The 27,239-nt window shown below is 43.7% G+C and overlaps 1 protein-coding gene across 1 annotated transcript in view; it reads left to right on the top strand.

Moving 5' to 3' along the window:
• LOC126335798 (uncharacterized) overlaps positions 1 to 27,239 on the top strand; it is a 121,987-nt gene that overhangs the window by 43,420 nt on the left and 51,328 nt on the right. The window contains exon 3 of the mRNA XM_049999263.1: positions 25,551 to 25,663. Coding sequence (XP_049855220.1) covers positions 25,551 to 25,663 — 113 coding nt within the window. The remainder of the gene's footprint in view (positions 1 to 25,550; positions 25,664 to 27,239) is intronic.

Here is a 27,239-nt window from a genome sequence, read left to right on the forward strand (position 1 = left end):
TTTCGCTCGTTGGGTCCACCATTCTATCACAATTGGAAGATTGTTCAGTGAACGGAGACACATTTCTCAAGCTCTGGTTAGGGCATTTTCTAAGTTTTCTTTTGATAATAACGATATATTTAGATTCCACTGGCTTCTTATTCTTCGGGTAGGTTGTGGTGTTAAATTTAAGCAGGTCAACAACGCACTGTAATCGGAAAATCTAACGGGCACAGTTTCTGTTTTCAGTACTTTATATGCTAAATTTTCCGATACGTAAATTCCGTCAATTCTTCTACAGGAATTTGCAACAATATGAATGAAGTTCACCATTGTTGGGTATTTTATTTCCACGCATCTTTTAATTTAAAGTCAACAATAAGACGTCCCTAGTCAGTTGAGCAATTGAAGTTGGGGATTTGATCCTTTCTACTCAATACACAATTAAAATCATCCCCTATTATACGCTTTCATTAAAAAATGTGGCCCTTGCAGCTGTATTACAGCTGCCAGAAGGAGCATATAAATTGACTATAGGAACTACTTCTACATTTATTCCAATACCTCGCCCCGATTCCAATTTATCAACGTTATGTACGGGGATGCCTTCTCTAACTAAAATAGCCGTGCCAACACTCTTTTCAGTGGAAATATTGTAAAAATCAACGTAATTGGAAAAATTTAATTGCGGGAATACCACTTCTTGTAGGAGAGCAATATCCGTCGCTGACTCATACAGAAACTATTTCAGAGCAGCTATTTTACCATATTTACTGTATCCTATTAATGTTTAACGTGGTTATCCTATATGACTGTAACATAGGGGAGTGACCTTTTTTTCCTGCTAGTCTATCATTTCATGCCACTCCATGCCGGATACTTCCTGAGAATCTGACGGGAGACCACCGTCCCAGTTTGCATTAGAACCTTTCCTTTTACTTTTCTTGCGGTTTGCGTTGCCCTTCACCGAATGTCTGCTCCGCCCACTCCCTGAGTAGTTTTCCACCGAGGGCGGTGTCGGTGAATCTGAGAGGCAGTCGTGTGCCACCATCTCGTCTGCCTAAGGCGGCGCAGAAGCAGTTTGCGAACATTCTCCCAATGCCCCATCACTTCTATGATCACTTTCATTTGCTGTTTGTGTGTTATTGCTGTAAAACTCCGCTTCTTCTTCTTGGGATTTGGGCTGTAGCGTCGCCTGTTATTGACAATCACTCGATACCTCGTCATGTTTGCTTTCAGTTGCATCCGCGAGTGAATCTGTCTGCATCGATTGACGTACCGGTACTGCAGCGCTGGGTTGTGGCGTCACCAAGAGCAGCGCATTGCCATCTTCTGGCGCGTCCAGCGCTACAGAATGGGACTGTGATGTCACTTCGACCTGTTCAGGTGATGGTGGCGTACTCGATTTGTCTACTGATGTACTTGACTCAGAGTTTGAATCTATGCTGACAATATTGTCTGAAACAGTAGTTTTCATTACTGTTTCCTGAATGTCACCTACAGCTTTCAGCGACAGGTTGATATATTCACCTCTGCTGTCACAAGTTCGATGTCTCTTGTTAGTGGCTGTACTACTTTTTCCAGCCGGATTGTCTACAGTGTCTTTCCTGAGTAAAGGTGGAAATGCGTCAAGAGTGTTTTGTGGCCTGTCGTCCACATGCCCCTTAATGCTGGAAACTTCACCACCCGTCATCTGATTTTCGGTCACAAGATCAGCCAGTGTTAATCTTTTACGCTGTTGTAAATTATTCTGCAATACAAACACCATTTTTGGACAGTTTTGCCGGAGATTGGAATGTTTTGTTTGACGTGCATGTCCACAGAACGAACACCACTAAAGCATTGCAATCTATGCTGGCTTGACCATCGTTCATTACGAATTTGCTTGGTGTCACCATATTTAGATAGTACGCCTTTTAAGTAGCAGTTTTCTTCCTCGGGGGGGGGGGGGGGGAGTGGTAAATTAAATACCCTGACTTGTTTATAATCAACATCAGCATTTCAAATGGTAACTGTACTCACCGAATCATCGCGATGGCGGAATTCAGCTTTTCCTTCAAATTTCTGCAAAATCCGTTGCAGCACCAACGGCGAAAGCAGCTTCACAAAAGAAGGAGTATTGCTTCAAGTCATAATAAGCAGTGTGCGTCTGATCGGAAGTAATGCCAATAACGTCAACGATCCAGTCACGAATTTCCAGTGAACTTGGCTGTACATTACGGGTTGCTTTGTCAAATCCAAATCTTAGCGTAAGCTCTCTGGGAAACGTGGTTGCCTTGTCAACAGTTAACAGCTCGCGGAAACAAGGAAACTAAAATGTTGCATTACCACAATCACAATTTTACACATCACTGTAGCGCAGAGACTGAATATAAAGTCGTAAAATCCAAACAAAAGCGCCACATCGCGCCCGTTCAGGTCAGCAGCAAAAGCCACTATTCTGGTCCCAGACTAACGAAACTTTTGTGTAACTGCTTGTCGAAAGGCTATGTACGATAATAGACACCACTCAAAGTACAACTGTCTGTAATACAAACTATATTTTTAAATTATTTCGGAATGAGAACCAAACTGCGATCTCTGTTTACAACCACAGTGGCCGGCGGTGCGTCTCCAGGCACGTCTTCGGTCTGGAGTCAAAGTGTTAGGTTTTCAGTGATGAATCCCACATCGAATTTAGCCCTGATGACCAGCAAAATCGTGAATAGAGACATTCTGGACAGCGGTGGGATAAATGGAAATGCCGTGTGACTAGGGCCTTCGTCGGGTAGACCGTTCGCCTGGTGCAAGTCTTTCGAGCTGACGCCACTTCGGCGATTTGCGTGTCGGTGGGGATGAAATGATGATGATAAGGACAACACAACACCCTGTCCCTGAGCGGAGAAAATCTCCGACCCAGCCGGGAACCGAACGCGGGCCGTTAGGTACGACATTCCGTGGCGCTGAACACTCAGCTACCAGGGGCGGACAGCGGTGGGATAACGACCTGAGTGTCGCACGCGTTAAGGTCTGACAAGTGAGTGACGGTTCATAAATGTTCAGATGTGTATGATTTCGTAAGGGACCAAACTACTGAGGTCATCGGTCCCTAGACCTACACACTACTTAATGTACTACATCATGTTTAAAGGCTTGACCGCTATTTTAAATATTAGAAGAAAGTAATTTGTCCAATATTTTCTTCTCTGATTGGTGTGATTAGAAAATTAATTAATTTATGTTTTCATTATTTATAATATCAACGTAAATTATTTTCTTACAATAGTTACGAAGTTGAGCTACAGGGAAGTTGTTTAGCTGCTCACTCATTCATAAGGAAAAAAATTCAGTAGAATTTTAAAAGTTGAAAATTAAAGTAATTTTATAGATTCAAATAAAGAGTACAAATTCTTAGATTTTTGAAAATTAAAAACGAGTTTATTTTTTGTTTAGGTTATGAATATTTGAATAGTATAATCTGATTAAAATTACTTTATAGTTGACACTTAACGCGCTGTAACTTGTTTCCTCCAGTCAGAGAGCTCCACTTAATGCCCAAACCAAACTGCCACAACAGTTGTTCAGTTCACTTCAGTTCTTTGTCCTGCTGTCTTTCTTGATGTGTTTCGATCCCAAATCATGGGTCTGGCACTTTTATTTCGTATTTCATCAAACATAATAAGCACACCAAAAACAATAGTCTCATAACGATGCTATGAAATACACACGTTTCACACACAGCACTAACTACACACTACTGAATACTTGCACGTAAGACGCGATTCAGCGCCACATATACGGTTATCATAATCACAGAGATCAGCTTACATTCTATAAGCTTCGCCCGACACTGCGCGAAACCAAGTTTTTGAAGGCTGCAATTCAACGTCACGACTGCGTGTTTAGTCAAAGATACAGGAAATTGACTCAGTACTGTACTATAGCGCAGCGGTTACCGTATTTACTTGAGGTGTGGAAGGTCATAGGTCCAAATATCGTCAGATCTCTTGAAGTCTTTTCATTTCTAAATTTAATGAAAAGGGTTTATCAATTTAATTCAATTAATTGGTTTAAATGTACTTTTTTTAAATTCTAATTCTTTGCTGCGTCATTTTCATCGTCGTATTGACTTTTTCATTTGCTCTAATTTTTCTATCTATCATTCATTTCTCGTTTGAAATCTGCCTGTGTCGCCTATAATCTGCAACCAAGTGTCAACCAGGATTGCTCATCGGTAGGTAACACGGCAGCTTGTGTAACCAGTGAGAGGACACTTTCAGGTTACGAATGATAGCGAGAAATTACAATTCGCTTTTAGCGCTAAACTGGAACTTTTTCTGCCTTGACTCTGCTCGTAGAGGTTAGCGATCGTGATTTTAGTTCTGCCGCAGATGGCTGACCACCGCTTTCTTGGATACATTCCCCATCAGGAGATTGTAGTTAGCTTAGGACATGAGTTCAGATTCAGGGCTACAAAATGTGTCTCCTGCTGCACTTCAGTCATTGGTCGCTTAAAACTACGCATTCGGTAGGACGTCGGTTCAATCCCGCGTCTGGCCAACCTGATTTAGGTTTTCCGTGATTTCCCTAAATCGCTCCAGGCAAATGCCGGGATGGTTCCTTTGAAAGGGCATGGCCGACTTCCTTCCACATCCTTTCCTAATCTAATGAGACCGATGACCTCGCCGTCTGTTCTCCTCCCCCAAACCAACCAACCAACCAATTTAAAACTAGCTATCAATAGCGCGCCTCTCATTTCTGACGTACCTAACAGCATTTGTGAAGTGACTTGTCGTGTTTGTGTGTTACCTGTAACCGTGTGTTAGCCGCCGGTCGATGTGGCGACATTGTAGCGGCAAGTGACAGACGTCAACTATGAAGTAATTTTAAACGGGCTATAGACTTGTGTAGCTAATTAGGAAGATAAAAAAATAGATTTTTTTAAATCTGAAAACGAGTTTATATTTTTGTCGAGGTTGTGAATATTTGAATGTTTGACTTGGGTAGTTAATTTATCAGATCAAAAATTTATTAGACTTTTTTAAAAAAAATGAAGAAAAACACGAGTTTCTACGTTTACTATGGTTATATTTTTAGAGGTTATATATTTTTTTTACTTATCAGTTTTATATTTTTAGAGTTTTTTCCTTGTGTTGGGATTGTCTTATTCAGTTAAAAATTTGTACTTAAGTTTTTTTTTTCTTTTTCAATCTGCTTTGTTCATGGGATTCGGTGAAATCTTTTTTCTAGTATTAAGTGATATTTGGGGGTGCCTCACGTTATCGTAAATGGTTAAAAAATCACAGATTTCAACCCATTATGATAAAAAGTGCGGCAGTAGGCCCAAATATCATCTACTGCTGCACGTTTTTTTCTGGTTTTATTCAGAATTCCGGTGCACCGTATTATTGCCCACTCTTTCGGCTACAGAGCTCCCCCCCTTTTTTTCCCCGACATCGTCTCCATTCAATGCGACAGCGTTACGCCACTTACTTGGGGAGGGGGGGGGGGGACGTACAACTCTACCGGTCGACTTCGAAGCCAACTTATTGATGCATAAACAAACCATGTACTTCTTCTCGTGGAGTGCAACCTTCATTGGACCAAACAGATGGAAGTCGGAACGTGCGAGATCTGGGCTGTAGGCTGGATGAGGTGGACCCATCCAATGAAGTTTTGGATCTGCTCTAAGGTGCGCAGACTTGCGTGTGGCTTTGCGTTGTCATGGGTAGCAGAAGTTCGTTTGCATATTTGCGTCGACGAACACGATAAAGCTTCATGAGTTTCCTGAGGGTAGCACAATACACTTCATAGTTGTTCGTTATACCATGAGGGCGGACACCAAACCGAGTCCTAGAAGACCGTCGCCATGATTTTACCGGCTTAGGGTGTGGCCTTAACTTGTTCTTAGGAGGAGAGGTGGTACGACGCCATTCCATGCAGTGCCGTTTTGTTTCCAGTTCTAACTGATGAACCCATGTTTCATCCTCTGCGACTATATTCGACCAAACATAACACGAATGCAATTCCTTACAGACTGTCCTTCATTGCTCTTGGGTCTTGGACGTTTTGCTGTGAGGAAGGCCAGCTGGCACACACCTCTTGAGTACCCCAAGTGGTGGTTGAGTGTTTTAGCACTACCGTCAGCGATGTCTAGTTGTGCAGCGAGGTGTGATCTGTTAGTCACGTCGGGTGTATGCATGTTCCAACATTGCAGGAGCCAAAACTTGTTCCAACATTGCAGGAGTCGCAGCCGGCAGGCGAGAGACTGGACAGGTTTGCACGTGCTTGTTACGACGATGAGAGACGCCTCGGCCATCCACTCACCTTGCTTTTGTTCACTATCAGGTCTCCGTAGACATTCCGTTAGTGCCTGTGAATATCTGCGCTGCTGTGGTTTTCCACCAAAAAATCGTCAATGACAGCTCTGCTTAGAATTAACCTCCGTTATATACACCATTTTGAAGGCTTCGAATAGCGTCGCCACATATCGGAATTTCCTGAAACTGTTGAGGATGAAGCGGGAATGTTCCATGATGTCTCAAGAAATTCGGACTTTTTCACCCGACATTGACCGAGAAAATGCATTACTTATTGAACACCCCTCATCTTTGTGAGATAAACACGGATCGTTAGTGGGAATGATGGTTAATTAATGAATTATTTAATTTCATTTGAAATTAATTTCGTGAAACAGTGAAGAATATTTATTGCTTAAAAAGCTGTAGTATCTGAGGAAAGTCGAACTTTAGATTCGAATAGAGAAGAAATGATTTTACGCAGTCAGATGTAGATACAGACAATTAGCAGATAGTTTCACATGAGCCAAAGAGCTTAATTATGTCCTGAGCGCTCTAGGACTTATAGTGTTTGACCAGATAGGCAGTTTTTAAATACACACATCAAAAATGGTTTGCATCGCCACGGTTCCGAGAGTTCCGGAACCAACACAGAAAATTGGAAAAGAGATCAACATAAACATCATTTCCACTCCTTTTATTGCTTATGAATTCCACACATTGCATGTTATACTACCATGCAGCGAGACCTACAGAGGTGGTGGACCACATCGCCGTACACACTGGTAACTCTAATACCCGGTACCAGGTCTTTTTGCATTGATGTATGCCTGTATTCGTCGTGGCATACTACCCACAAGTTCATCAAGGAACTGTTGGTCCAGATTCTTCCACTCCTCAACCGCGATTCGACGTGGATCCACCAAAGTGTTTGGTCGGTCACGTCGTCCATAAACAGCCCTTTTCAATCTGTCCCAGGCATGTTCGATAGTGTTCAAGTCTGGAGAACATGTTGGTCACTCTAGTCAAACGGTGTTGTCATTCACAAGATGTGCACGATGAGGGCTCGAATTGTCGTCCGTGAAGACGAATGGCTCGTCAATATGCTGCCGATATGGTTGCACTATCGGTCGGAGGATGACATTCACGTATCGTACAGTCGTTACGGCGCCTTCCATGACCACCACCGATGTACGTCGGCCCCACATGATGCCACCCCAAAACAGCAGGAAACCTCCACCTTGCTACAATGGCAGGACAGTGTGCCTAAGGCGTTCAGCCTGACCGGGTTGCCTCCAAACACGCCTCCGACGACTGTCTGGTTGAAGACATATGCAACACGCATCGGTGAAGAGAACGTGATGTCAATCCTTAGCGGTCCATTGGGCATATTGTTGGGCACATCTGTACCGCGCTGCACGGTGTCGTGGTTGCAAAGATGGAAGTCGGGAGTGAAGTTGGCTTCATGCAGCCTATTCGCGTCTAGTTTGAGTCGTAACACAACGTCTTGTGGCTGCACGAGAAGCATTATTCAACATGGTGGCGTTGGTGTCAAGAGTTACTCCGAGCCATAATCCGTAGGTAGCGGTCATCCATTGCAGTAGTAGTCCTTGGGCGGCCTAAGCGAAGCATGTCATCTACAGTTCAAAAATGGCTCTGAGCACTATGGGACAACATCTATGGTCATCAGTCCCCTAGAACTTAGAACTATTTAAACCTAACTAACCAAAGGACATCACACACATCCATGCCCGAGGCAGGATTCGAACCTGCGACCGTAGCAGTCACGCGGACTGATCGCCTAGAACCGCGAGACCACCGCAGCCGGCATCGACAGTTTATGTATCTTTATATATCCTCCGTGTCCGAACAACATCGCTTTGGTTCACTCCGAGACGCCTGGACGCTTAGAGCCCTTACCTGGCTCAAAGTAACAATGCGGACGCGATCGCACCGCGGTATTGACCGTCTAGGCATGGTTGTACTACAGGCAACACGAGCCGTGTATCTCCTTCCTGGTGGAATGACCGGAACTGATCGGCTGTCGGACCCCGTGCGTCTAATAGGTGCTGCTCATGCATGGTTGTTTTCATCTTTGGGAGGGTTTAGTGCCATCTCTGAACAGTCAAAGGGACTGTGTCTGTGATACAATATCCATAGTCAAAGTCTATCTTCAGGAGTTCTGGGAACCCGTGTGATGCAAAACTTTTTTTGATGTGTGTATTTCTACACACATTCCGATAGGAGAAGCCCACAACCTAAGACCAGTCAGGTCTCATGTACGGATGTTAAGGGACTGCCGAAGTTTGCAAAGGGCGACGGTAAAAAGTTACATGGAATCAGGGGAAGGAATCACTCCTGAGTTCCAAAGTGCTAAAAGCAGTCCAGCATGCACAATGAATGTGCGCGAGGGGGTAATAAAATGGAGTACAGTGCTCGAGTAGCTCTTTATAAGCTACACATTTATGTATCAATGCTAAAAGATGATTGAAGCGGCATAAAGGCGACGCCATTAGACAATTGATAAGGGGAATGGGTGATCTGGTGTTATCAGTCACACTGTTCTATATGTCAATCCGATGGAAGGCTTTGGGCTTATCGAATACTTGAAGAAAGGTACCAGCCATCATGTGTAGTGCCAACTGAAGTAAGCAGGAGGTGGTGTTATGGTATGGTCGTTTTTTCGTAGCTGGGTTATGGTACTGGTGTTGTGCTTAAGAAAGCGGCAAACTGGGAATGGTATGAACACGTTTTACAGCATTACTTGCTATTTACAGTAGAGGAACAGTTTGGCGTCGGTAATTGTATCGGCATGACAGAGCACCCTCTCATAAAGCAGCATCTGTGAGGCAATGTTTCGTAGAGAATAACGTAACTGGAATCGACTGGCATTCCTTGAGTCCCGTCCAGAACACAATTGAACACCTTTTGTATGATTGAGACCCCAGCGGCCAATATCATCACCTTCTTTATTTTCGGTTTTTGAAGAAGAACGGGCTGCCATTCCTTCACAGAGATTCAGACACCTCACTGAAAGTGTCCGCGGCAGAATTCAAGCTGCCACAAAGGCGTAGGATGACACACCCCTTATTTATTTATTCGAATACCCGTTTTGATGAGTAACGATAAATTAACAAAACCGAAATTCCAATAGCGCAATAAAACAGTAAAAAGTGAATATGACGTCAGCATGAATTGTTGAGCCCTTTTCACCTTCAAATCCAGAGAATTACCACACGATAAACCGTTTAACCAGTGGGCAGCGTGATTTTGTTTGCGCTTCTCTAGCGACGTGGTACGGAGTTGTGGCGCAGGAACCTTAATGTGTCTCAGAACTTTTAACATGTACATGCAAAAATAAATTATTTACATAACTTTATTTTTCGAGTTGACAACTAATACTTTATTAATATCCTTCGTACTACTTCTTCGCTTCAGAAATGTATTTGGAAGTTTGTGGTAAGTTCTATGGGACCAAACTGCTGAGGTCATGGGTCCCTAAGCTTACACACTATTTAATCTAACTTAAACTAACTTACCCCTAAGGACAACACTCACACTCATGCCCGAAGGAGGACTCGAACCTACGACGTGGGGAGCCGCGCGGCTACAGAAATGTCTCTCCGTCCGTATTAACCAATATTTTTCAAAACAAGATGGAACCCGACAACCAGTGTATTTTTCAAAAACCATTTTAACGTTTATACAAGAGAAAAAGGGGATAGTTAAATGAGGAAACACGCCGGCTGGGACCGCATTTCCAAAATCGATATTTTGTTTTTCACAGCCATTACGAAGCGGTAGGTAGTACCCTGTTCAGTGGGGCCGCGCAGGGCCTAAGACAAAATTGTAAAGACGTGCAAGGGGAAGGAGTTGACGGTGAGTGTACTGCTTTTACAGATTTGGAAGTCACTAAGCCTGTACAACATTATACCTCCCTGCACTAAACTACCAAAAGGATCTTGTTCAACAATGTGCTTGGGTGCATCACGTATTTCCACCTCACGTCGTTTGAGGATACGTCCACAATCACTACACCGACTGAATCTGCTCTCTTCCGAGAAGAGCACACGACTCCACTCCTCATTGGTGCAGTCCCTATGTCATTGACACCACCGAAGATTGTACTGCTGTTGTGTGTGTGTGTCAACAGAACACAACGTACTGTTCGTTTGAGCCAAGAGACTACCCCCATGTAGTCGCTGTGCCATTGTCGAGCGTGAGACTATGTGCCTTGCAGTCCTGTCAAGTGAGGTTGCAATTCCATCTGTTGTTCAACGTGAGCACCTTCGACCTGTTGCATAATGTAGCGCTCATCTGCTACTGCGTTTGACAATTGCTGATCATCTCCTCACCTTTGGGTAGCAGCGTCTGTGGTTCGGAACACTCCCCATGCAAGTGAAACAATTCTGTGAGCAATGCTACACTGAAGAGCCAAAGAAAGTGGCTAATATCGAGTAGGGCCCCTGCGAGCACGCTTAAGTGCCGCAACACGACGTGGCATGGAGTCGACTAATGTCTCACGTAGTGCTGGAGGGAACTGACACCATGAAACCTGCACGGTTATCCATAAATCCGTAAGATTACAAGGCGGCGGAGATCTCTTCTGAAAACAGCACGTACAAATATGCTCAATAATGTTCGTGTATGGGGAATTTGGTGGCCAACGGAAGTTTTTAAACTCTAAAGAGTGTTCCTGGAGCTACGCTGTAGCAATTCTGGACATCTGGGGTGTCGCATTGTGCTGCTGGAATTTCCCAAGTCCGTCGGAATGCACAACGGATATGGCTCAAATGGTTCAAATGGCTCTGAGCACTATGGGACTCAACTGCTGTGGTCATTAGTCCCCTAGAACTTAGAACTACTTAAACCTAACTAACCTAAGGACATCACACACATCCATGCCCGAGGCAGGATTCGAACCTGCGACCGTAGCAGTCCCACGGTTCCGGACTGTGCGCCTAGAACCGCGAGACCACCACGGCCAGCAACGGATATGAATGGACCGGATATTTACGTACGTGTCATCTGTCAGAGTCGTATCTAGACGTACAAAGGGTCCCATATCAATCTAACTGCACACGCTACACCATTACAGAGCCTCCACCAGCTTCAACAGTCCCCTGCTGACACGCATGCAGGGTCCATGGATTCACGAGGTTGTCTCCATACCCGCACACGTCCATCCGCTCGATACAATTTGAAACTAAACTCGGCCAACCAGGTAACATGTTTCTAGTTATCAGCAGTCCAATGTCGGTGTTGACGGGCCGCGGTGATGCGCAAGGCTTTGTGTCGTGCGGTCATAGAGGGTACACGACTGGGCCTCCGGCTCAGAAAGCGCATATCGATGATGTTTCGTTGAATGGTTCGCACGGTGACACTTATTGATGGCCCAGCGTTGAAATCTGCAGCAGATTGTGAAAGGGTTGTACTTCTGTCACGTTGAACGATTCTCTTCATTCGTCGTTGGTCTGGCTTTTGCAGGATCTTTTTCCGGTCGCAGCGATGTCGGAGATTTGATGTTTTACCGGATTCCTGATATTCACGGTACACTCGTGAAATGGTCGTACGGGAAAATCCCCACCTCATCGCTATCTCGGAGATGCTGTGTCCCATCGCTCGTGCGCCGACTGTAATACCACTTTCAAACGCACTTGATCTTAATAATCTGCCATTGTAGCAGCAGTAACCGATCTAACAACTGCCAGACCCTTGTTGTTTTATACAGGCGTTGTTGATTCAAATGGTGCAAATGGCTCTGAGGTCATCAGTCTCCTAGAAGTTAGAACTACTTAAACCTAACTAACTTAAGGACATCACACACATCGATGCCCGAGGCAGGATTCGAACCTGCGACCGTAGTGGCCGCGCGGTTCCAGACAGAAGCGCCTAGAACCGCTCGGCTACACCGGCCTGCAGGCGTTGTTGATCTCAGCGCCGTATTCTGTCTGTTTACATATCGCTGTATTAAATTTCGCATGTCTATACCAGTTTTTTGGCACTTCTGTAATTTCCTGGGCCACACTCGTCGCATTTCTTGTTTCTTATAGTTACCAGATGTTTCTTCCCTGTGTGAAGTCGTCCAGACGTAGTCTCCGAGTCGCGTTGTAGCGAATACCAACACGACAGTGCACCATAACTGCTCGCTGATTAACAGACGTTGTGGCTTCCCGTTGCTTCAGCTCCCTTGTGTTACGGGGTCAGGCCCATTTGGCGCTCTGACTTAACGCCATCTGACCTGCAGCTTTCCGTGTGCGTTTGGGAGACCTCTTGTACTTTCATTATTTTCTACCAAGTTGCTAATATGTTACGTTGTTTTCTCCTATCTTGTTTTGCGAGTTGTCAACATTTTTCTGTATGAAATGTGACTAACATACTGAATTGTCCTTTAAATAGTTTGTGCTTATGTTATAAGTTTTCCAAAAGCTGGTTACTTGTCTAGTAGGCAATAGTTTGTTTAATAACACCCTCTGTTTTCGGATTCCGTCGCAATAGCTATTGCTGTTTCTAGTATATTAATGTGGTGACTTTGTGCCAGTTATACTGTGTTTTGGCGAAAGAAGCAAATTTTAGTATGGCAACAAGAACAATGATAGTTAGTCAAGTATGCCACTAACGACGCTTCTCTGAAGAGGAAAAGGAGTAAGAAGTCCGGGTCAATTAGTTCACCCCTTTTGTTACAGTTTCAGCGCAGCCATGTAACCCACTGTGATTTTCATAATGAACAGGTGGAACTGAAACTTAACCAAATATTTTCCTCATACACCATAATGATAGGAGAAAAATGAAAACAATTCACAACACAAAGTGCGTAATCTTTTTGTTCAAATCCCCATTCAAAGTGAATTTCTGATGTTTTAAAAATATTATCTATTTACATTTTCACGAGTAGTAGCGAGTGGCTGATAAAAGAAATTAACCATGTTTTAACGAATAGAACTGTTCCCATTTTTGCTCTGAAATACCTTGTTGACGCAATATAAAAATGGCTCTGGACACTATGGGACTTAACGATTGAGGTTATCAGTCCCCTAGAGCTTAGAACTACTTAAACATAATTAAACTAAGGACATCACACACACCCATGTCCGAGGCAGGATTCGAACCTTTGACAGTAGCAGTCGCGCGGTTCCAGACTGAAGCGCCTAGAACCAGTCGGCCACTTTCGCCGGACGACGCAATAATTTTGTAGCTCTGAAACAGTGGTCACTCTGAGGAATCAGAGAACCAGATATAATTTTATCAGTACGTTTGTCGGAACTAAAAGATATATGAGGTGAATAAACGCAGTTCTTCACTCAAGAGATAAAGACAACGCTGTACTATTTGGTGCGAATCTATTCATATTTCTCAGATCATTGGTTATTAGAAAGAAAATTCTTTGTTGACTTTAAGTAATAATTGCTCATTATCAAATATACTTTGGGTTGCAGGATTCTGCTGAAATTGCAGAAAAAGGAGCAGTTTAATTTCCCTAGACTTATTACCCGCGTGAGTGGTGAATTTTAAGTTAAAACTTGCATTTCTTTTTCCCAATTTTGCATTTTTTCTGATTTTTTTTTCAAACGTAGTGGAATTTATACTGTTTTACACCTTATTGACATGCTAGTGCAGTTTCAATCGCGACAGAACCCTGAAGCAAGGGTTTATTAAGTGCTGAACTGTGGATCAGTCAGGTCAATATCTTATGAAAAATCACTTCCTTGGTATAAAAATAAATATTGAATTTCTTCACTTGTGTTGTTGCAAAGCCACACCAACGCTCATTTCACCAGCGGTAAATGCACCTTAAAAAATTAATTCCATCGAGAAAATCTGTAGTTACTCGTATACTGCAGTAGCTAAGAAAGTGTTACGTAAACCATATGGGGAAAAAACCTCTCTTCTTTGCATGATATCATTTATCAAAAATGCGTTTTGCTGTCTCGAACCGTTAAGGAGGTACAATGGCTTTGATGGCTATTTCATTATTACTGTATCGTTAGCGCATACAAGTGCAAGCGGACTCTCTACAATGTACATAAAAGCCATTTCCTAGAGACTGAAGGTACATACAAGATCTCGAGAAAATGCATTTTACCCAGCAGGTTCATTAGTACTCGCAGGCACTAACAATACAACGTGAATGAAGTATTCATGTAAGCTATTTTCTCCAAGGGCACATTATACCTCGCAAAGAGGTGAGTATTTTGGCATATCGTAAATAGAGAAAATATTCTTATCTACAACAATATAGCAGTAGCTGCAGGCAATTTCTCTCAGTGCAGAACTGTAATTTTTGAGGTCATGGACAGCTAATGAAAAGAGAACTTGTTAGTTTGGAAATAAACCTTGAAATTTCTTTGTTTTTGCCATCACAAACCGACACAGTGAGGTTTAAGCGCCGCGCAGGATTAGCCTAGCGTTCTAAGGTGCTGCAGTGATGGACTGTGCGGCTGGTCCTTGCGGAGGTTCGAGTCCTCCCTCGGGCATGGGTGTGTGTGTTTGTCCTTTGGATGATTTAGGTTAAGTAGTGTGTAAACTTAGGGACTGACGACATTAGCAGTTAAGTCCCTAAGATTCATACACATCTGGACATTTTTTGTTACCATGTTTAATTTTATATTAAGTGGTTTTTTTTCCCCTCGGAGTATGATAAAGGTCTGAGAGGTAGGTTGAAGAACTTTTAAATAATGCGTGACTCTATAAACATAAACAGAACACTCACAGACAGAACAAGACGGGAGAAAAAAATGAAATTTCATTAAGGAATGACAGTGCCTACATCTACATAAATAATTCGCATGGCAATGTACAGTGTAAACAAGACCGTCATCTAACCACGTGTGTGTTGTGACGATCAGTTTGGCTTTAGGAAAGGCAAAGGCACCAGAGAGGCATTTCTGGCGTCGCGATTGATAAAAGAAGCGAGACTATAGAAAAATCATGACACATTCATAGGATTTGTCAACCTGAAAAAGGCGTTCGACAATGTAAAATGGTGCAAGATGTTCGAAATTCTGAGAAAAATTGGGGTAAGCTATAGGGAGAGACGGGTAATAAACAATATGTACAAGAGCGAAGAGGGAATAGTAAGAACGAATGACCAAGAACGAAGTGCTCGGATTAGAAAGGATGTCAGATTGGGCCCCCACAGTTCAATCTGTACATCGAAGAAGCAATGATGGAAGTAAAAGAATGATTCAGGAGTGGAATTAAAATTCAATGTGAAAGGTTATCAACGATACCATCCGCGGATGACATTGCCATCCTGAGTGAAAGTGAAAAAGAATTACATTTTCTGCTGAATGGAATGAACAGTCTGAGTATAGAGTATGGATTGAGAGTAAACGGAAGAAAGAGGAAAGTAGTGAGAACTGGCAGAAACGAGAACATCGAGAAACTTAACATCAAGAGCGATGTCATGTAGTAGATGAAGTCAAGAAATTGTACCACCTAGGCAGCAAAATAACTAATGACGGACGGAGCAATGAGGACATAAAATGCAGACCAGCACAGGCAAAAAGAGCATTTCTGGCTAAGAGAAGTCTACTAGGATCAAACATAGGCCTTAATTTGAGGAAGAAAATCTGAGAATGTACGTATAGAGCACAGCATTGTATGGTACTGAAACAAGGGACTGTGGGAAAACTGGAACGGAAGATAGCCGAAGCATTTAAGATTTGGTGCCACAGACGAATGTCGAAAATTATGTAGACTGATAAGGTAAGGAATGAGGAGGTTCTGCACAGTATCGGAGGGAAAAGGTATATGTGGAAAACACTGACAGAGAGATGGGACAGGATGATGGGACACCTATTAAGACATCAGGGAATGACTTCCATAGTACTAGAGGGAGTTGTAGAGGGCAAAAACTGTAGAGGAAGACAGAGATTGGAATACATCCAGCAAATAATTGAGGACGTAGGTTGCAATTATTTATTACCCAATATTTATGTCACTCTTACATTTATTGGTATAATGTATGACCCAATTTGACTATTGGATGTTTTTCTAAGCTAGCAGTGCCTTAATTAGAATAATTTATGACTCAATATGGCCACAATCAAAACATGATCACAAACGTAAGCCCAGCTCACCAGTGTAAAATTGGCGAGAAATTAAAAAAAAAAAAATACTTCAAGGGAGATAGCATGGTTGGTTTGTGTAGGAACATTTCTACAGACAGGTGTGTACCAGTATTTTATTAAAAAATATGGTGTAGGCCACCAGTGCTGTAGTAGCAAAGTATAAAATGACATGAAATTAAAAAAGGATTCAAGGTAGTTTATTTTAAGTATTTACTGACAGATTTTAGTAAATTATTTCAACATTACTGGAGCTTCATACTAAAGACAGGTGTGCATTATACGGGTAGTAAATATAAGACTTTTAATGTCTAGCAGTTACTGCTGCCTTTTTGTTGTAGGGTAGCGTTGGAACAATTGTGCCGCTCTCGCACAGCTCCCACGGCACTGGCCCTGTACCTCTTCACTGATGACGCACCCTTCAGTGTGCCACCGCATAGCAGGCACCACGCCTAAGCCTCGCTGTGCCACGACCGTGCTGAAAGTACCGTGCGACTGCCGCCAAATCTGCTTTGCTCGAAGTCCCAGTGTGGAATGACTTTAATAGCGCGGCCAATAGCACCGCATGAGGAATGGGGAGCTGCTGGCATCACATCTGAATAAGCAGATTAATTGGCTCCGACAACAGAACCAGATGAGGTTCTCTGAGAAATCGCACCCTCACACTGACATTGTCTGGCTTGATCACTTGTATGGACAGAACCACGACCAGTGCTACAGTTTAACACGCGCTCATTTTATAACTGGACGAGTACTGGAATCTTAGTCATCTGGGATATTTCCAGGAATGAAACGTTGTTAACATTCCAGCGCCTTTCCAAAAAGTTGCTGGCAAGGTAGTCCTGTACAGAGCTCCGGTCACAAACTTTTCACCATGAATTCTGCAGAGCTGTCTATACAGCATCTCTTCGGAACAGCATTCTGCACGGCATCCCAGATATGCTCAATAATGTTCATATCTTGCGAGTTTATTGGCCAGCGGAAGTGTTTAAACTCAGAAGAGTGATCCTGGAACCACTCTGTAGCAATTCCGGACGTTTGAGGTGTCGCATTGCCCTGCTGGAATATCCCAAGTCCGTCGGAATGCACAGTGGTACATAAAAGAATGCAGGTGGTCAGACAGGATGCTTACTTAGTGTCACCTGTGAGAGGCGTATCAGGAGTCCCATACCACTCCTACTGCACATGCTCCACACCATTTCAGATGCTTCACCACTTGAACAAGCCCCCGTTGACATGCAGGGTCCATGCATTCATGAGGTAATTTCCATACCCGTACACGTCCGCCCGCTCGATAAAATTTGAAACGAGATTCGTCCGACTGGGCAACATGTTTCCAGTCATCAGGAGTCCAATGTCGGTGTTGACGGGCCCAGGCGAGGCATAAAGCTTTGTGTCCTGCAGTCATCAAGGGTACCCGAGTGGGTGTTCGGCTCAGAAAACCCATATCGATGATGTTTCGTGTTTTCATCATCAGACTGTCCGCCCCCGGCAGCTGAGTGGTCAGCGTGACGGACTGTCATTTCTAAGCGCCCGGGTTCGATTCCCGGCTGGGTCGGAGATTTTCTCCGCTCAGGGACTGGGTGTTGTGTTGTCATTATCATTTCATCTCCATCGACGCGCAGGTCGCCGAAGTGGCGTCAACTCGAAAGACCTGCACCAGGCGAACGGTCTACCCGACGGGAGGCCCTAGCCACACGACATTTCATTTCATCATCAGACTGAACCTGCGGAATAAATGACGATGATGTTTGGTTTGTGGGGCGCTCAACTGCTCGTTCATCAGCGCCCGTACAAAGCCTCAATTTTTACACAGTCCAGTTTTTTACGCAATCCAATCGAATGATGATGACAACACAAATACCCAGTAGCGGGCAGGGAAAATCCCCAATCCGGCTGGGAGTCGAACCCGTGATCCAGAGGCAGCAACGCTAGCCACTAGACCACGAACTGCGGAAGAAGCTGTGGAATAAAGTGTACAAGGAAATTAACGATAGCAAATACGCACATAATAACATAAGCGTGCAGAAAGGAACTCATAGAATAGCTCTTCAATTAACTACGCATTCCGGTTAATTATTTCAGGACCTCGTGAACGACTTGACAAGGATACTTTTTTGCTACTACGATAGAGGAGAAACTCATATACCGAAAGCATGAAATTTGCATCCTTTGGTAGCAACGTGAACAACGTTACACGGATAACAGAAAACGGAAGACATATTTGCAACCAATGAGTATAGTGCAATATAAACATAAAACCGATGTAGAGAAGAAATAAAATACAAGTTATGAAAGAATATATTTACAACCATCACTAAATGTTTTCACAATTTATATTTTGGTTCTCATCTCTGTAGGTTTTATTTCGATACTGTACCACTCTAATTACTATTTTCAAATGTTCTGATTACTGATTAACGACTGTATTTGTAACGTTGCTCACGAAGCTACCTAACGACGCAATGCTGTCAGAATATTAGTCTCTCTCTGTATGTAGCAAAGATGTATTGTTGTCAAGTTTTTCACGAGGTTCTGACATGTTGTAATGCAATGCATAGTTGATTGTAAAGTTACTCTTTGACTTGCTTTCTATGGGTAATGCTAGCGCCACCTCCTGGCCTTTGATAGCTTTATCACCATACCCAGTTTAACAATGGTTCTCTTCGAATAGACAATCGCACTGTGAAATATGCCTAGACGAGATATGTATTGTATATAGTATTGTATTTAGCCTTTGTGCTCACTTTCGTGAGCTTTGTACTAAAGTTTGATTTAAATGAAAGTATGATACTAATTGAAATTTCTGTATTTGGAATACTACGGTGCATCCTATGTTATTATTTACATGTTTTCCATCATTAATTTTCTTTTTCACTTTGTTACATAGTCTCGCAAATGGTTCAAATGGCTCTGAGCACTATGAGACTTAACATCTGTGGTCGTTAGTCCCTTAGAACATAGAACTACTTAAACCTAAGGACATCACACACATCCATGCCCCAGGCAGGATTCGAACCTGCGACCGTAGCAGTCGCGCAGTTCCGGACTGAGCGCCTAGAAGCGCTAGACCACCGCGGCCGGCCACAGTCTCAGTCTGACGAAATTTTGAAACTCTTAAACGCTTAATAAAGAACTGGGCGCTAAAGACATTCCTATATTTCAAAAATGTGAGAGAACGAAACCAGTAAAGCTTCGTTTTAGCTCAAATTCTCCAGATTTTCTCATTGTTGTGATTTCACGAGACATATATGGGGGGAAGTAATACGTTGCCAAATTGTTTCCAGAAAGTTCTCTCTCAGTCACCATTCTGCAGTAAACCTTTCTTGTATCTTCTACCATTGAAGTTTGTTTAGCGTCCCTGCAACGCTGTCATGACAACTTGACGTTCGCGTGCGTGTTGCTTTGTCTTGTTTCTGGCCTACCTCTTCCATCAACTCGTGGTCGTGCGGTAGCGTTCTCGCTTCCCGCGCCCAGGTTCGATTCCCGGCGGGGTCAGGGATTTTCTCTGCCTCGTGACGACTGGGTGTTGTGTGCTGTCCTTAGGTTAGTTAGGTTTAAGTAGTTCTAAGTTCTAGGGGACTGACGACCATAGCTGTTAAGTCCCATATTGCAGTTCACGGTCCGTTCGTCGTCATCCTGTAACAGCAGCCCAGGGTCGCTTCCACCACAGCTGCTATCGCTGCGTCGGCTAACAGTCGCATTTCGTAGTACCTGACCCAGGATGACGTCACAAGGGCGTAAATGTTATGGACTCTGCATGCAGTCGATGACCATGTGACCTTTTCTACTACTGGCGCGCAGACTGCTTTTTCTCCGCTCGTGTTTCCCGATGAAAATGTAGCTGGTTCTATGCAGACAGGACATCAGACAGTATTGTTGATAGGTTACCTAAGCACTTTAAGAAGACTGTTTTCGCAGTTCTTGAAGAATTTGATGTGAGCCGTAACAAGGTTCCTGAGTTGCAGCAAATGCTTATTGATCTCAGATATTCCCACAAAGTAAACAAATAGGTTGAAATGCAGTACTTTTCATAGACATTTTTAGGCCATACCAGAGTTACCAATACACCGAAAAGTCATGGGATACCTCCTAATATCGCGTCGAACCGCCTTTTGCCCAGTGTAGTGCGGCAACTCGATGTTGTTGGAAGTCTGCCGCAGAAATATTGGGCCTTTCTGTCTATATAGCCCTCAATAATTGCAAAAGTTGTGCTGGTGTAAGCTGTCGCCGGCACACCGGTCGGCAAAGATGAAGCGCGAAGATCGATTAGTAAGTGCTGGATGAAGCGCACCTCTCACGAGTGAGTCCAGACACACGCCCACAAGCAACGTGCCGCCAACGTTCTCTCGACAGCTTGTATTTAGGCCCCCGCTGCTGGCCGGAGGGCCGCACTCACTCAATTATCCAGTCGGCGTCTATTAGTTTACTTGCAGACCGGGTTTAGTTCGTCGCAGGCTACGACGGTGTATAGTAATCAGATTAGTCACCATAGTGGGACTAGTTTAACTAAACCAGAATTGTACTTTACATCAGTTCAAAACAGTTCAAATGACTCTAAGCACTATGGGACTTGACATTTGTCATCAGTCCCCTAGACTTAGAACTGCTTAAACCTAACTAACCTAAGGACATCTTACATATCCATGCACGAGGAAGGATTCTCTTTAACTCCTTTTGTTTTCACTATGGGACTTATCTTCTGAGGTCATCAGTCCCCTAGAACTTAGAACTACTTAAACCTAACTAACCTAAGGACATCACACACACCCATGCTCGAGGCAGGATTCGAACCTGCGATCGTAGCGGTCGCGCGGTTCCAGACTGTAGCGCCTAGAACCGCTCGGCCACCCGCACCAGCGAAGGATTCGAACCTGCGACCTTAGCAGCAGCGCGGTTCCGGACTGAAGAGCCTAGAACCGCCCCTCCACAGCGGCCGGCTTTACATCAGTCTGCAAGAGGACTGTTAGTGATGAGTTTGTGCTACAACACATGGACACTATTCAAGTGAAGTAAAGTTACCAGTACACGTAAGTAAAGAACTATTAATCCATGTGTGGCCGGCCGCTGTGTAAGAGCGGTTCTAGGCGCTTCAGTCCGGAACCGCGCTGCTGCTACGGACGCAGGTTCGAATCCTGCCTCGGTCATGTATGTGTGTGATGTCCTTAGGTTAGAGCCATTTGAACCAATCCACGTGTGCATTTGTATTGTAGAAAGAGGATAACGGCTACATACTCTCCCTTGCTTCCTTGCGGTACAAGACTACCGAAGTGTTGCTCGAGAAGGAATTTGTGCACGCACTGATCTCTCGATTACGTCCCCCAAATTTCGGATGTGATTCATGTCGAGCGATCTGGGTTGTCAGAATGTCCTGCAAACCATTCATAGACAATTGTGGCCTGGTGAAGTAGCGTATTGTCAAGGGAACATGAACAATTGTGGCCTGGTGAAGTAGCGCATTGTCAAGGGAACGTGAAGTCTACGAGTGGCTGCAAATGCTCTCGAAGTAGCCGAATATAACCAGTTTCGGTCAATGATCGGTCCAGCTGGACCAGACTACCCAGTCCGTCCCATGTAAACACAGCTCTCACCATTATGGCGCTACCACTAGCTTGCAAAGTGCCTTGTTGTCAACTTAGGTCCATGGAATCGTGGGGTTTAAGTAGTTCTGAGTCTAGGGGACTGATGACCTCAGATGTTAAGTCCCATAGTCCTTAGAGCCATTTGAACCAATCCACGTGTGCATTTGTATTGTAGAAAGAGGATAACGGCTACATACTCTCCCTTGCTTCCTTGCGGTACAAGACTACCGAAGTGTTGCTCGAGAAGGAATTTGTGCACGCACTGATCTCTCGATTACGTTCCCCAAATTTCGGATGTGATTCATGTCGAGCGATCTGGGTTGTCAGAATGTCCTGCAAACCATTCATAGACAATTGTGGCCTGGTGAAGTAGCGTATTGTCAAGGGAACATGAACAATTGTGGCCTGGTGAAGTAGCGCATTGTCAAGGGAACGTGAAGTCTACGAGTGGCTGCAAATGCTCTCGAAGTAGCCGAATATAACCAGTTTCGGTCAATGATCGGTCCAGCTGGACCAGACTACCCAGTCCGTCCCATGTAAACACAGCTCTCACCATTATGGCGCTACCACTAGCTTGCAAAGTGCCTTGTCAACTTAGGTCCATGGAATCGTGGGGTTTGCGCCGCACTCGAACCCTACCATCAGCTCTTACCACCTGAAAGAAGGAGTCATCTGCCCAAGCCACGGTTTTCCAGTCGTCCACTCAGGCCCGGTTTTCTGGTCGTCAGGGTCCAACCGCTATCGCCACGAGCTCAGGAGAGGCGCTGCAGGCGATGTGCTGTCAACAAAGGCACTCGCGTCGGCTGTCTGCTGCCGTAGCCCTTTGGCGCCGGATTTCGCCGCACTGCCGTTAATGGATGCGTTCGTTGTACGTGCCACATTGATGTCTGCGATTATTTTACGCAGCATTGCTAGTCTGTTAGCATTGACAACTTTGCACAAACGTAACTGCTCTCGGTCGTTAAGTTTAGACCGTCGGCCATTGCATTGTCCGTGATAAGATGTAATGCCTGAAATTTCGTATTCTCGGCACACTCTTAACAATGTGGATCTCGGAATATTGAATTTCGTAACGATTTTCGAAATTGAATGCCCCACGTGTCTAGCTCCAACTACCATTCACCGTTCAAAGTCTTTTAATACCCGTGCGGCCATAATCACGTCAGAAACCTTTTCACATAAATCACCTGAGCACAAACGACAGCTCCTCTCCAATGCAATGCCGTTTTATACCTTGTGTACGCGATACTACCGCTATCTATGTATGTGCATATTACTATCCCAATACTTCTGTTACCTCAGTGCGTGCCGGACGGTTTCAATAAACAACCTCTGTCTTGAATCTTACCAAAATGCTTCCAAGTATCAACAGATGGGCCAGATGTCAACAGGGCATTCTTGAAGAACTTGCATCGTGATATCAAGGGTATTCGAGGAAACAGTGTGTCAACGTTTATTGATATAGGATCTTGTGGCCTCTGAACAGTTCACCAGAGTTTCAAGAATGCAGCCTTAAAGACTTAATCCGGGCGCCGTACCGTTTGCTGTGATCGATTTATGTGTGTTGGAGAATGTACCTGCAAGAAGAGTCGATTAGTGAAAAATGAAATAAACCAGAAGGTCTGCCTGTCCTTAAAATATTTTGCCCCATGCGCTGGCTGGAAAACGAGGTTGTGTCAGTTACAAGTCTAAAAATCATGACGTTTGTAAAGAATTACATGGAGAAAGTAAAGGAGCACAAGATGCAAATAGATACAGCTGAACGATGTTGAAGTATCTCGAAGATCCTCTGTTGCCGGCAAGTTCTTATTTTCACTGTTTCGGCCCAGCTAGCGCCCTATTTTTTCTGAGCGAATTCTAATGTGTGCCCCCATGGCATCTTACCTGCACAACGCTTTGTCTTCCATTCTTGCTGGAGTGATGTCCATAGCAGTTAAACCTGGTGTATTACCTACTGCAAAATCGGTATATAATATGAAACTTGATGAAGAATCTAGTCGTATTTCGGCCACGGAACTGAGTGGAATTGATGAAGAGATCGCGTTTCACACAGCGGAATATTGACTGGTTTTTATTAATTGATTGTAATTCTTTGTTTGACTTATTATTGTTCGACAAAACGCCGAGTATTACGTGGCAGAGAAAATGTCACTATACGTACGATCACTGATGTAGTTCTTATTTTTGAAACCCTAATGTTACGTTTTAGAACACATTCCTTTTACGTTTCGAATCCTGCCTCGGGCATGCAAGTGTGTGATGTCCTTAGGTTAGTTAGGTTTAACTAGTTCTAACTTCTAGGGGACTGATGACCACAGATGTTAAGTCCCATAGTGCTCAGAGCCATTTGAATCATCAAAATTAGACTGAAAACACGTTCATAAATACCTATTTATAATCGTGTAATGGAGACAACAACTCGCCCACAGTGGGGCGGAGCGAGTGACAAACAAGCGAGGCGCGCGCGTTTTTCAAAGCTGTATTTTCAGATGGTCGTAATAGCGTACTGTTAGAATAATGGCACAAATTTTCGCGTAGGAGTGATTGCAGGGGCTGATATCTTCTACATGTGCTTTCTTCCTCCTTAAAACACAGTGCCGAGAAGGTGATGTTTCCTTGTCAGTAGATTACCACTGAGCCATGCCAGCGATGTGCAGCATAAGGCTCGATTCACACGGCGGGCAACGTCACGTCAACGTCAACGCGGGTCACGTGACGTCAAAATATTCGTCCAATGCTTCCAAATGGCGACGTTCACAAGGTGTGCAACGTCATGTCAACGTCAGTTTGCCTGCCGGCCGGTATACTTCGAAAGAGTAGTTTGACATTGTAGTTGGCTTGTTTAAGTACAACTGCAGTAAAAAGTTCGATGTTCCACATTCAAATACAGTATGCAGTTGGTTCTCTGCAGTGCCAAAGTTTATGCAGAACGAACTGTAGCAGATTTAGATATACATAAAAAGGGGCCATAAATTGTGAATGTTTAGCCTATAGATCAATTTGTCTATAGTGTGCAGTATTACAATAAATATTCTGTTCTATAAAATACGTAAAGGTACAGAACAGGAACCCTCAAAGGAATTGGTAAAGCTGAGGCATCAGACTCACCTCAAACAAACCATTCGTTTCGCTCGTGGAGAAATTGCACGGCGCATGTTTGTGTCTGCTTTCTTGATGCTGCTGCGTATCAAAGACAGCAAATTAAAATATTTCTGTCTCGACATTCGTAAATATTTATAAAATGACGTCTCCCCTTCTTCCAGCTCTCTATTCAATGTGTGATATTCGACTTCACACATTCTCTTCAAAATCACTTTCTTCACCCACCTTCGTTTTGATTGCCTTCATAATTTCCGCTCTCTTTCCTCATCATCTAAAGCAATTGCAATCGCAGCAAGTTCATCAAGACTAAACATGATGTCCGCCATTCTCTCTCGTGAACACTTCTGCGACTTTCCAATAACGCGCCAAAACGTGGTTGAAGTTTTGCCGTCGCTTGACCTTCCGTCCAGTGTGAATGCAAGTGGATTTTTGACGGTGTGTGACGTCACTGACGTTGACCATCCTCTGAATCGAGCCTAAATGTACCATACAAATACCTGTATTGCTGCTTGTTGAGGGTTGGTCTGTCTTGTTTACAGGTGGACGCAGCCAGAAACCTATGCATGTCCAGAAGGAGCAGTCTGTGGAAAGTGACGTAATGGACGCGCCGAGCTGCCCCAAAAACATACTCAGCAACCGTTCGCCGAAGCCGGTGAGTGCTTATTTTATTTGTTGCTATATTTATTAAACCCTCTGACTTGTGATTCTTAGTGGGTTACAGAGTAGACGATGCCTTTGAAAAAATCACATTGCACAGGAGAATTCAAAAGGAATACAGAGATTACAAAAGGCTTTAACTATTTATTTAACACATAGCGATGCATGTATTACAATCACAGAGAACGTAAAAGAACGCTCAAAAGTTTGGTGGAAGCGCAAGTGCACTGGATCGGAAGGCGGCACTATTGCAAGCCATGGAGACTGTTATACGTAGTCTTCAGTACACCACACCAAACATTGACACACCACTGCTTCTGATATTAAGTCTGCCTTAACCACAGTGGGTACACAGCGAACCAGTATTGCAAGTTTCTCGTTTCTTACATTCAGTTTTCCATGATTCGGAAAAGTAATTTCATCGATAAAGAGAGTTCTTGGGAAGAAAGAACCTTTTTCCTTGATACAGCATCAGAGCCGAATGATAGAGTTCCATGGGTGTCCTGCAGTCGCCTTGGTTAATTATTTAGTGAAAACACACAATATACTGATTAAAGCTATTTTGGCGCAAAATGCGAACAATGCTGGCTGACTTATTCCAAAGGCAATTCCCATGTTGTTGTTGTTGTTTATACGTAATACTTATCATCAGATGCAAATATGAGTATTATACGCCACATAGTCATTTTGGCTAGTAGTTTACTTATGTATAGTATTTATTTACATACTTTCTTCAGTCCTGAGACTAGCTTGATGCAGCTCTCCATGCTACTCTATCCTGTGCTAGCTTCTTCATCTCCCAGTACTTACCGCAACCTACATCCTTCTGAATCTGCTTAGTGTATTCATCTCTTGGTCTCCCTCTACAATTTTTACCCTCCACGCTGCCCCCCCCCCCCCAATGCTAAATTTGTAATCCTCAGCTGCCTCAGAACATATCCTACCAACCGGTCTCTTCTTCTTGTCAAGTTGTGCCACAAACTCCTCCGCAATGCTATTCAGTACCTCCTCGTTAGTTATGTGATCTACTCATCTAATCTTAAGCATTCTTCTGTAGCACCACATTTCGAAAGCTTCTATTCTTTTCTTGTCCAAACTATTTATCGTGCACGTTTCACTTCCATACATGGCTACACTCCGTACAAATACTTTCAGATATGACTTCCTGACACTTAAATCAATACTCGATGTTAACAAATTTCTCTTCTTCAGAAACGCTTCCTTTGCCATTACCAGTCTACGTTTTGTATCCTCTCTACTTCGACCGTCATCAGTTATTTTTCTCCCCAAATACCAGAACTCCTTTACTACTTTCAGTGTCTTATTTCCTAATCTAATACCTTCAGCATCACCCGACTTAATTCGACTACATTCCATTATCCTCGTTTCGCTTTTGTTGATGCTCATCTCATACCCTCCTTTCAAGACACTGTCTATTCCGTTCAACTGCTCATCCAAGTCCTTTGCTGTCTCTGACAGAATTAGAATGTCATCGGCAAACCTCAAAGTTTTTATTTCTTCACCATGGATTTTAATACCCACTCCGAAATTTTCTTTTGTTTCCTGTACCG

The sequence above is a fragment of the Schistocerca gregaria genome, chromosome 2 (assembly GCF_023897955.1).
Source record: "Schistocerca gregaria isolate iqSchGreg1 chromosome 2, iqSchGreg1.2, whole genome shotgun sequence".
NCBI classification, from domain to species: Eukaryota; Metazoa; Arthropoda; class Insecta; order Orthoptera; family Acrididae; genus Schistocerca; species Schistocerca gregaria.